Source organism: Bombus fervidus, chromosome 7 (genome assembly GCF_041682495.2).
Source record: "Bombus fervidus isolate BK054 chromosome 7, iyBomFerv1, whole genome shotgun sequence".
Lineage (NCBI taxonomy): Eukaryota > Metazoa > Arthropoda > Insecta > Hymenoptera > Apidae > Bombus > Bombus fervidus.
In genome coordinates this window covers 8,833,560-8,845,738 of record NC_091523.1, presented here as the reverse complement: position 1 = coordinate 8,845,738, position 12,179 = coordinate 8,833,560, and the positions used below count along the sequence as shown (strand labels likewise).

The 12,179-nt window shown below is 41.9% G+C and overlaps 1 protein-coding gene and 1 long non-coding RNA gene across 2 annotated transcripts in view; one reads left to right on the top strand and one right to left on the bottom strand.

Moving 5' to 3' along the window:
* Optix (optix) overlaps window positions 1-9,041 on the top strand; it is a 51,704-nt gene extending 42,663 nt beyond the window's left edge. Inside the window, exons 2-3 of the mRNA XM_072006751.1 lie at window positions 5,987-6,382; window positions 7,061-9,041. Coding sequence (XP_071862852.1) covers window positions 5,987-6,382; window positions 7,061-7,445 — 781 coding nt within the window. The 3' untranslated portion in view covers window positions 7,446-9,041. The remainder of the gene's footprint in view (window positions 1-5,986; window positions 6,383-7,060) is intronic.
* Window positions 1-12,179, bottom strand: part of LOC139988950 (uncharacterized) — a 229,357-nt gene that overhangs the window by 181,762 nt on the left and 35,416 nt on the right. The window lies entirely within an intron of this gene.

Here is a 12,179-nt window from a genome sequence, read left to right as displayed (position 1 = left end):
ATCACTAGCCGATGATTCATTCGACGAATTCAACGCCACGCTTTCCAACCTTCCGTTAAATATCTCGTCCAATAAGTCTCGTATAATACGATTAAAAGGAAGAGCTACAAGAGATCACTGTACAACGAGAAAGTCGTGAACGCCGAACGACCACTATTGGCTAGTTGAGAAAATCCAAATTCGATTGATTTATAGCGTAAGAAGGTCACATTTCGCGAGAATTTTAAGGATAGAGCATTCTTTTTATCGACAAAGGTGAATCTCCTATAAATTAATCATCTACAGGTTTGAGGAATTTGTTATTCCCATGGAAATCTACTAGCTGTTTTCTCAACCGTGCTAAATAGACATGTAATTTTCGGCTCACTCACTCTTCATTTTCGCAATATTAAATATCGATGTTGTGAATTTAAAGAACCATTAATTCGGACGATCAATATTATTGTCAATATTATTGTCAGTACTTACGGTTCTCGACGTTGGATTGACAATATTTATCGATTGTCTAGAGAATTTCTTACCTACAGTAATATTGAGAACCTTAAATATTATCGATAATATTAATCATCGCTCCTTAACGAAGGTAAACATGCTCTACACTTCTGCGCTCAAAACACGAATAAATCCAATTTCGTCTCTTTTGAAATAGGCATCGCTGCTATAACAAATTAAATAAACCGACTCCATTTATTTAAGCACGCGTTTCATCCAACAGTTACCCCCGTTTCTTACGTAAAACAGACGTTGTTCAAACGTTCAATAGCCAACAGTATATAATCGAGGGTGGAAGGCGATGTTTTAAGAGACAAACACGCGTAGACGTGACTATACCCAAGGGGTGGAATACAAGAAAGAGAGACAGAGAGAGAGAGAGAGGGAGAGAAAAAGAGTGGCTGTAAGCGAAGAAAGAATTGAGCATCGGAATCGAGTCGGCCAAGAGGGCCCGTATCGTTTTAACGTCTCTATTAGCGGCTATTAAAAATGAGCTAGAGACGAAAAAAAGCGGTGAAACGATGGTAAGAGATGGATGAGGGGCAGGAGGGGGTGGGGTGGGTCGAGGGGGTCCCGGTTGCTTGAAATCGCGGGCCCTCTGTTCACATGCCGTCTCCTCCACGTACCGGTATCCAGTTACCTTTTGTAGAGGCCCTCGTATAGCTCAGATTTTCGAATGATATGTTCTCCATTGTGCGCAACGAGTATTTAGCATGGCACGGGGTTGGTCTAAATCGAGGGTTCACCCGGGGAAGGGAAGGGGGCAGCAAGGAGATGGACTTGTACGAGACGGCACGAAAATCCACGGCTTTCTCTCTCTTTCTATGTTCGACACACGGGGGTAGATTCTGTTAAAATGATATCCCTCGTCACTCTAGTAGAGTCGAGAATAGATCCGATTCCGATATCAAGTTGAAATTGATCGTTCTCCACGCGTTTTTTTCGCCTCTCTCTTCTTTCCTTTGCTTTGTTGTACCTGGGAGAATCGTAGAAACTAGTTTCGAGAGGAGAGCAGAGACTAGCTTGGAGATATTTTGGATGTTGCAAGTAGGGTACGGAGTAAAAACAGTAATGCGAGTAAAATTCGAGTCATTCTCGAGTGAAGGATTGATACTTTTGTATGGAATTAGTCTGCAGCGAGGAAATTGTTCGTGGTTCAAATATGGTAGGTTAGAAATGTTGGAATCTAAAAAAATCCCCAAACACAATTGAACGTGTAGCGGCACATGAGTCAACGGAAGATTTGAATCGGGAGAGACTCATAATATCATCGTGGCTTGGAATACCAACGTTGTTTTGGTTTGCTAGGTCTAAAGGTAAACAAACTCCAAACAAAATATTATTGCCGTTATTTGTAATCGTCAACCGGAGTTACATATGAACTCTAACTTTGTTGATATAAATAGACGAACGTGCTCTCTAGGACAGTTAAATAGCTGAATAGTTAACGGATACAAGAATTGAATTATTTCGAGCGAGCAACGATTACGTCCAGTACACACTATTTCTGTACTTGTACTTATATTGATTTTAATGTAATTGTCTATTACAATTTTATCACTCGTCTCTTTATTAAACAAACCAACACGTTTGATAACCACCTGAGACATGAACAAAAAAGGTTCATATAATATTGTCTACTTATGAAATATTCATTCGTCTACAAACTCTTCAAGTTATAATATTTATATTCCTACATATATTAAATATTTGTGATCAGGCGAATATTATACAGATTGTCAGTGAACTCTCTTCTTACATATGCTGCGCCGAAAATCTAACTCGCGAAAATCCTTACTCTCGACTATCATCGTCGAGCACAAATATCGTATAGATATTGACGGTGTTAAAACTGATCGAATCATTCTTTAAAGAGGCTGTCAGATGCGGCACGAAAACCGGCATCCTTTCACCGGCCGTAGTTTCTCGATCGCAGATCAATCGGGCGAACTCTTCTACCGGCACACACCGCAAGGACGACCATCTTGCGCGTAATTACAGTAGCTTCCGTCACGGTTTGAGACCCGCGTCGCCGTCCGCGTGCATAATACTTTACAACATACACGAGGGATTACAAAAGTGACTCGTCATGCGGCGTAAATACTTAACGGCGGGGCGCATCCTCATCGCCGCGCGGCGTTCCTTACGTTGCACCTGATACTTTCCCCGGCGGCGGTAGAAGCCGCTTGATGAATTTCTTTTTTAATCATGGCCATCGGCAGTGCCGAAACTTACCGCGTCACCTGTGATAGCTCGTTCGAGCTGTTCGACGCGGTCCTCGATTCGCCACGCGAAATACGCCCTGAACTTTTGCGAACGCGTGCGCGCACGGACACATGCCGCGAATATATTAAACATACCGGATCCTACTAAAATAACGATAAAAAAGGAAAATAAGGAAAGAGAAAAAGCGGAGCTCGTTGCAATATTCGTCGGGCCGTGGCCCTTTTTCGTAGCGAGCTCGTTGAGTTTTAACGAGCGGCCGAACCGTGAACGCCGATATCCCTCGTTAACCGCGGAAACAGTATAGAAGCAACACACGGTTTGCTGGCATAACTCGCGCCGACGCTGTCTCGCAGTTTCGTAATTGTTCGTACGTGTGAACAGGAATAAAATTCGTATTTTGAAATGGAACACCACGCCCCCTTGTTAAGCTTTCGATTAATTCCACGACGATAATGATGGGAATACAGCCGATGGATTTAATATCTGTAGAAGTTAACATCGATCGTACAATAGAATATCGGTCTCTGTCGGTAAAGTATTAATTTATCAATCAATAAGTCAATCTTTAGAGAGATCGTATATACGAAGAAACCTATATCGTATGGCGAAAGTTTAAATCGTTGTTAATTTTGTTATTGATTCAACAGCAATGATGAGGAAGACATCGGCGGTATTCTTTTTTACTTCCATAGATTCGTATTAAGGAGAGTTACTTTTTAACATAACAAATGTCTAAGCTGATATATTCTTCGTTCGATGTTGACGATATAAAATATTTCTCAATATAGAATATACTGTATCAGTTTCAAATATATCTTCGAATAACATTCCAAAGATACTGTTGGTTATAAATCGCGCAAAGAATCAGAGAAATTAATGTCGGTCTGGTGGTATTCACGGCGAAAAATTGACACCGTAAGCTCGAGCCTCCGCACTTTAATGCCACGACATTAAGACGCGTTGAATAGGGACGACGATCGGTGGACGAGCACTAAGTGGAACAAAACGGGAGAGGCTGGCACATAATAAGTCGCACCGCTCGTGCGGGTGTCTCGTGAAAGGGCCGAGACAAAGGGGAAGCGGTCTTGAGGCATAATTAAAACGCGTCGAGTGTCCCGCTGATGCGAGACACGTTAAAAAAAAAAAAAGAACCAACAGAGGAAGAGGGAAAGAGAAAAAGAGAGAGAAAAGGAGAGTAGGTAGGTACGGGTTCGATTACCATGTCCAACGCGTTTCAAACAGGTCCATGTGAGAGTGGCCTCTACTCGAATCGCGTCTCGCTACCGCTCTTACCTTCCTCTATTACCCACGGAATCGAATAAATCGCTTTCATACCTTCGTCAGGGAAATTGACGTCTCGTTATATATTTCTATATATAGAAAGTGTGAAAGGAATGTCAGACTTACGGGGGATGTTGGTGAATAGAAAAGAGCCGGCGAGATATATGATTTAACCCCTTGATAATGGACGTTGTGAAACAGGAAGTTTATGCAGAAGCAAACCTCAAGGTGATAATTTTACGAGTAACAAATAAATAGGAATTTCTTTTTTTTTTTTGTTAATGTACTTTGCGAGTATCTCTAGTTTAAATAATAATTTTTATTTTAATATTGATGCTCTCTGTTTTATATGGGTTTTTGAGTCATTTTGTCATAAGACACGAAGTAAGAACAAGAGAAGTTGAAACGAAAGTAAAATTATGAAAAATGGGATTACAAAGGCGCGAAGAAGATGGACAGCGCGTGGGGCAAGCGTCTAAACTTAAATGATCGAATCAGTTGGATAGTTGGCGCGGTTCCTACGCGTACGTTAGTCTTTTTGGAGCGTGAGGAAGCATCGAACGATCCGACGATTCTCGTTCGAGCAGCGAACCTGTTCGAAATCACTCGAGGTGTTACCGTGGTAACAGTGCGGGCTGGAAACTCGATTAGCAAAGAAAATACGGGAGTATCTCAGGAGCCTCGGCGTTGAATCGATCTGGAGTAAAGAGGCTTTTAAGGCGACCACAACATCTCATTGTCTCTGGCAGACTAGCGAATGATTCTCCTCTCTGTTAATACCACATCTAGAGAAAGCGTTTTCCACGATGGAGGTACAATTCTTCGCACGGTGTTTTCCTTTTCCCGTGTTACAGGATTACGCGATCGAAAGTGGCAGAAAAATTATGTTCACCTTAAGTTCAAGGTATTTGCAGTTTCCATCTTCCATGGTTCTACGGTTGAAAATTCCTTCGCTCGTAAGCCTAGAAAAACGCATTCTCACGAGGCTCGTCGATAAAGCGAATTATAATACGGATTTTCTCGATACCTTTGTCGGCCGGCCGGTTTAATACTTGACCGTGGGTGGGCACGATGAATAATACTTTCCCGTCGACAAGTCGGGACATCCGTTCCGATCGTGCCACGACTGTTCGTCATTTATCTCTGACCGCAATGGATGAGTCGCGTGAGAAGTTCGCGAAGCGTTTCTGTATCTATCCGTAATCTCTCGAGTAATGAGGTGGATCCTCCTTTTGTACGAACCCGTCCTAGGGAATCGTCGTTACTCTCCCGTGAATCCTTCTGCTCACCTGGGAAGGATGAGCCCGCTCATTAATTATAGTCGCTCCGCGGCGATGACTGGAAACAAAGTGTTTTCAGTGTCGGGGGTACATCCACCTAAGCCTGTCCTAGGACGGGAACGAATTGAAATTCTCATCGCGATCAACGCGCCTACGCGCCACTTCAGCTACGAGATGGAGGTGACCGACTTGCTACCAATAATAATTGCTGACCTTTCTCGTTAACATTTCAACGGCAGATGCGTGCTCGAGTAAACGATCCGCGAAAGAACGATAAGAGATAGAAGATGCGAGAAACGTCGTTGGTTCGCTTAAGAAAATTGCTAATTTTCTGTACGTCGTATAAGACAATGTAATATCGGCGATAAAGGCAGCTTGTATTTCTAACAAAGTTTAGGTGGTTCAGAGTTTTCAAGTGGGTAGTTTCAGGTATAATGTTTCGACACGATCGAAATATTTAACGCTCGTTCAAATTCAATTCGTGTATGTATACAGATAAGACGCTTGATTATGCTAAATTAAGGAAAGCTATTAACATTATCTGAACCTAGTATGGACATGAAATATATCGTAACAGAGAATATAGGAGAAAATAAAAATACATTTTTGGAAGACTCGAATCATTCAAGTCCATGTTTCGACTGCAATTAACGTAAATTTTATGAACACGAAAACACGTTCTGTGTTTCAACCATGTTGTGTTTCAGAATGCAGCAGCAATCTGGTACAGGAAACGGGAGTACACGACGCACTCTGAGTCCTGGACCAGGAGCAAGCGATTCAGAGGATTCTGACATCTCGCTTGGTGGAACGTCGCCTGCGTCGCCGAGTTCCTCACCTCCGCCAACTCATCAACCATCTCCTGTTCCTCTCGGGCCTCTAGGTCCTCTACCTCCACCATCCTTAAATTTCCGCTTCGATCCTTCGCAATCGCAGTTTCGATTCAACCACGCGACGGCCTTCAAATTCCCGCCGGCGGGTTTCCGATTTGGACCGCACAGCCCGCAACACAATCATCCGAACATCTCTGGCGGTGGAATCTTCAGGCTGACGGAAACGAGCCCGTTCCAAGCTGTGGGACCGAGAGGTGATCTTGGGTCGAGGTGAGTAGCTTTTAAAAACCTATCCTTAATCGTGCACTCTCTGATTAATCCGCGTTTGATGGATCTCGAAAGTTCAAAACTAAACGTTTCAAAATCCTCTCGCGTTTTATCTATTGGATCGATCGGGAGGATTTTTTGTAAAAGTCTTTTCTTTAATCTGTTAACAGGAGGAGATTATAGATTAACTCGTTATTCGAATTGACAATGCCTCATCGCTGGACAAAATAAATCAATTGGTTTGATGACAGTAATTTATCATATAAAATTCGTATTCCGTGACTGTAGAATTTGCTATATATTTAAGGAACAATCCTGTTAACAGACGGTATCTGTATTTCCAAGTTTCCTCGCCATTTGCAAATTACATGCTGAAGGAGCTTAGTGCTCGATGCATGTTGATCGAAATGTTTTGATATATTTAGAGTACAATACGATACTATTTTTCTAAAGTATTATATCGTCATACAAGTTACTAATCCTTGCATAATTGACAAATATGTTAACATACTGCAATCATTCTGAAAGATTCAGTGCAATATGTGTCGTTAACGACGACCACGACGATCAGCGCACGAGCTTACTAAAGTTATCATCGATGAAAGGAATTTCTTCGAAAGCAACGAAGAAAATATTTTTTCTAAAAAAATATTGATTTGAAACTACACTTTTCAATTGCAGACTACCAGATCCACTGGGTCTACCACCGCCAAGGCTGCACCCACACGATAGTTTGCTCCATCATCCGCAAATACAGCATCAGCTACCGGAAGGAATGTCGAGGATATCGGAAGGCTCGCGTCTCTCCGATGGTGGAATTTCGCGCCTGTCAGACAGCCTATCGGAAGCTCACAGCCCACCATTAATGGCGACGAACTTGTCTGTGACGGGTCCGCTAAGGGTTGCAGTTCCGAGCCCTCACACGCCTTCCTCGCGGGGTAGTCCAACAGCCAGTCAACAGACTCCCCAGGGTCAGTCTCAAGGCCAGGGATTGATAAGGGTGGCGACACCACCTCCACTGAATCCGAAACCACCGCAGATTCACAGACCTTTCTCGCCAGCGTGATACGACGAATTGGGAAATGTCACTTCAAGGGAAAATGAACACGATCGATCCATTGTATCGAGAAAAATCATAGCTAGCGACGAGAGTCAATTTCTCGACAAACGTTTCGAGGTTTTATGAAAGGAGTAAAGCGAACACGAAGATTTTCAAGCTCTAAGAATCTACGAAATAATTATTAAAAAGACGAATATCAAGGAAAAGTCAACAAAAATAGAAAATCTTACTTGGACAAAGATGTTGTTGTTGAAATTTACGTTAAAAGTGTTCGTTACCAAGTAGTAAAACAAGGTGAACATTTTGCAATGCGGCTGACGATGTAGAATTCGTAATTGTATGTTGCACGATAATATAAAGCAACCCGAATGTTCCAATTGACGATGCGTCGGTAGGTGGCAGAAGCGGACGTGTGCAATTATCCGAAACAGATGCGAACGATGATCGCATGTACATAACGAGATCACACTTTGAACGACACATTTTTTCGTTGAATGAAAACGGAACGCGAGATCGATTCGTATTTGAGAATAACAAATTTCGTATTTCGTTTTTTTTCCCTATTTTGTAGTCTGTACAATAGCAATATCTCCGGTAAAACAGAAAGACGCTGTTTGAATGTAAGAATCGGCCTGAAAACTATCATTTCAAATATGTTGGCCAGCAACGTTGAACGTGAAAATTTAACGTGAATCTGTTTCAAATCTTAGGCTAATCCAAATAAAAAAGGACACTAACCCAAGATCGTAGAACTATGAACGGCCTAAACGTAGACTGAGGCCGAGCTTCGAAAATAACGCGTTGTTCGTTCTGTAAAATTGTACGTGACTATTATAAGTGAGCCTTTTTATCTATTTACAACATCAAAGTCTCGTATCGAAATATTTTTTTATTTTTGTTTCCTTTTTTTTTTTTTGTTAAAAAAAAAAAAATAAACGAAATTTGAAAAACATTCATGATGCTAACCATCAACCACATTCAGATACGATTGTATGTATCGCGATTCAAACCCCGTCTCAAGTGGATCCAAGTGATACAGTATCGTTTGTTGTCGGCACAAATCGATATACATAAAAATAAAGAAACAGTCTGTTGGAGGTAAATAATTTGAATACCGGTTAATATAATTTAAGGTATTTCGCAAAACGTTCCCCTCCTTTAGCTTTTAGGTAGAGATTAGAGATTTGTAAATTTCCTTAATCGGTACGCTCGTTAAAGGAATCGTTTACTCTCGGAGTAATACGCGGCTCGATCACGATTGTCAAGAGACAAAGACGATCGATCGACCAACTTGAGTCTGGGTAACGATAAAGAAGAGAAAGGAAACGAAAGTAGAAGAAGAAGAAGAAGAAGAAGAGAAAGAAGTAGAAGAAATAGCGCGAACATACGTCGGTTCGCATATCCTTCTCTCTCTCTGTAGATATACACATAAATACAACACACGTTAGCAGAATTTCTTGTATAATCAGCCCTTTCTCCCTCTTATAAATATGAACATACTACAGCCCACGTATACATAAGTACCTAACGTAAAAAATATTAACACGAAACTATACATATATAAATATATGAAAAGAAGATGATTCATTATTATTATTAATATTATTAATATTATTATTAATATTATTATTTGCGCCTGTACATACATTCACGCGAAAATATATTAACAGATTATTATGATATTACAACAAAACTATACTGTGAGTCTTCAATTCATCGTTTGTTCCTGAATCGATCACAACACCTAGTCTCCATCCATGGAACTCGATACCGTACCCAGTAAGGTATCCATCTGCCAAAATTCGCGTGGCCTATCAAAATTTCCCAACATTAGCCAGAATTAACCCGTTAAAATCAACACGGTTTGCCCCGCGCAATTAACATTCGCGTTTCGCGTGCTCGCTCGTCGGCCAATTTTCTCGTGCCAATTGTATCTATTAATATCGTTATTTCCGCGAGCCAGGCTAATTCACGCCTAGCCTTTGATCGACACTCCTGGCAAATTCTAGGTGTGGGTACGCGCATACGAGCAATACCAGGCAACGCGGGTAAAACGATTACAATAACTCGAAGGCGAGAAAGAGCGAGACGATTCAGGTGGCCGCGTCCTTCCCACAATTTAAACGGCTCGCAAGGTCTCCTCTTCTTACCCACGGCTATAGTAACCAGCTAAATTCGCACAGTCACTCGACTCCCTGTTAACAAACCCGACGAAGTCAACGGAAGAAGAGATCGCGTTCGAAACACACGAATCTTTCTCTTCTCGTCGAAGGTCAATAGGAGCGAGTCGATGGTTGGCGAAGGGATAACGGCGAAGGGATAGGAGAAAAAGAGAGAAGAAAGGCGAATCATGGAAAACGTAAGCACGAAAAGGAGCGCGAGAAGAGGGAGAGATGAAAAGAGAACGGAGACGAGGCGTAGGAAGGTTATCGACACGGACTGCAGTTAGCGAAAGAGAGTAAGGGGATACGCGATGGAATAAGGTGGAAGGGAGAAAAATAGGGTGAACGAAGGCAAGCGACAGAGAGGAAGAGAGTAGTTGCGCGATAACGTGGCGTGGGCGGGTGTCGCTGACAAAATGGACCAATCGGCTGGCTGGGTTGCCTTGTAACCGATCCCGCGGGTTAACCAGGAACCAGGAACATCGACCAAGACTCTCCAAAAAGCCGATATGCCCAGAGCGCACGCCTAACCGTCCTCGTCGCCGACTCCACCCTGCTGCCTGCTGATGCTTCCACATGCGACCACTTCCTCTTTCCCTCTCTATTATATATTTCTCTTTCACCCTTCCACTCTCCACGCGTCTACTTTATACGTCGCCGTTCCTCTCACCATGATATCGTACATTCTATCTTCGTCTTTCTCTGTCTCGCCCTTGCGGTTCGCTGTTCGCATTGCGTTCGTTCATTCGGTATATACGCACCAGTCGAGGCTCTGTCTTTCTCTGTCGCACCGGTTGGCGAAAGTTCTCGACAGCTGGGTGGATTCCTCGATGGAAGATGGAGTCGTTAGAGGCTGCCCGGGAATGGAGAGATATTCTCCGCGGCTGGCGCGTTTCACCGGCGAGTTGTTAAATTACTTCGATAAAGTTGCCGTAATTGAAACTGGTCATTGAGCGAAATGTGTTTAGAGCCAGGCTTCGAGAGAGCTAATCGCCGCGTAACGGCCTGATCACCGGCCAGATAATCGATGAACGATCGATGTCGACACAACGCTTGCAAATGGTTACAAGTTAAATTAAAATTCGTCGAAGAACGCGACAGTGCTATTCGCGCGGCAATTTCTTTTGGTGTTTATGACGAACGATATTGCGTTGATTCGATGAAAAATGAATTACGCGTATCGTGATTGAAACTGGACAACTTGTACTCCGACCAAGATACGAGAAATATCTATAAAACATATAAATCGAAATAACTTATCGATAAACAATATAGCAATATTGTTGAGTATCTAGTAGCTTGTCGTAGTATTGCTATGAACGTAATTGTATTAATTTAATCGATGATGGATTACTCGTATCATGACAGAAAATGGAAAACTTACATTCTCGTAACGATGCAACAAATGTTTGTAAACGTTTACGAATTGAATTAGAATATCAAAGAACAATATGTAATTTGTAAAGTAATTTGTTTAGATATTTGTACGAACGTTGTTGCATTGATTCGATCGAAGACGAATTACCCGTATCATGACAAAGAACGGAGAATTTATATCGTAATAACTTCACGAGGAATGTTTATTCTCGATGGTACGACGAGCTAAGCGTTAAATGATGACGAGTTATTAATTTCTGGTTTCTGCTCGTTCTTTTAAAAACATCCGTCCTGGTCTTCCCGATAAGCATCGTCTGCAATTCAACGAGCGGAAGGCGGGCAACCGTTGTGCAACAAACACGCGCAACCTGAACAATGCCTCGTTTCAACGTCGCGTCGCCACGTATCGGATACGCGAAAAGAATTTCGTGGCGGGGAAATGAAAGGATGAATGTCACGATTATCGATACGCATCGGTTCCGTGTACCGTTTTCAAGATACATACCCAATATGACGTGAAAAGGGCCGTTCTTGTTCGCTCTCTTCCATTTCTACGTTGATCTTTGTCGCACACTGGATGGCACGGTCGTCTTGCCGGTCGTGTTTTGACAGTTGCTGCTCTGACACCTCTGGCACATTCATTAGAAAGTGGTTCTCAATCCCAGGTAACCGTGGAGGGTGCAGTATAATTTAATTTTGAAAGTTGATGTAAACAGATATTCGAGCGTTCACAATTATTGTTTTTCTTTTTTATACTTTGATGGAGAATTGAAAAAGATTTTAACATAAAATACGGATTTCCGCGGTGTTATTATGGAAGTTATTAATTGCTAATATCGAGAATGTTTATGAAAATTTATATCTTCATCGACGTAACTGAGGAAATAGAGATCTAAAATATTTTAAAATATTTGTTAAATATTCGTTAAAATATTTTAACGAATACTTTGGATATTTCATATATCTTTGTATAATATACGCATTTTTCCACCTTAATAATTTCACGGCCCATCGCTTAATTATCCTAAATAGCATATAACGTTTAATCGAATCATTATCGAGTATACACGACCCACCGTGAAGATCCAAATTTACGAATGCTACGCGCAAATAAAAAAATTACCACGTTTCGATGCCTTGCCGTGTGAACATTTGCTCTTCAAGCCACCATGGTAATAAAACGTTCGTGTAAAAATCTCCT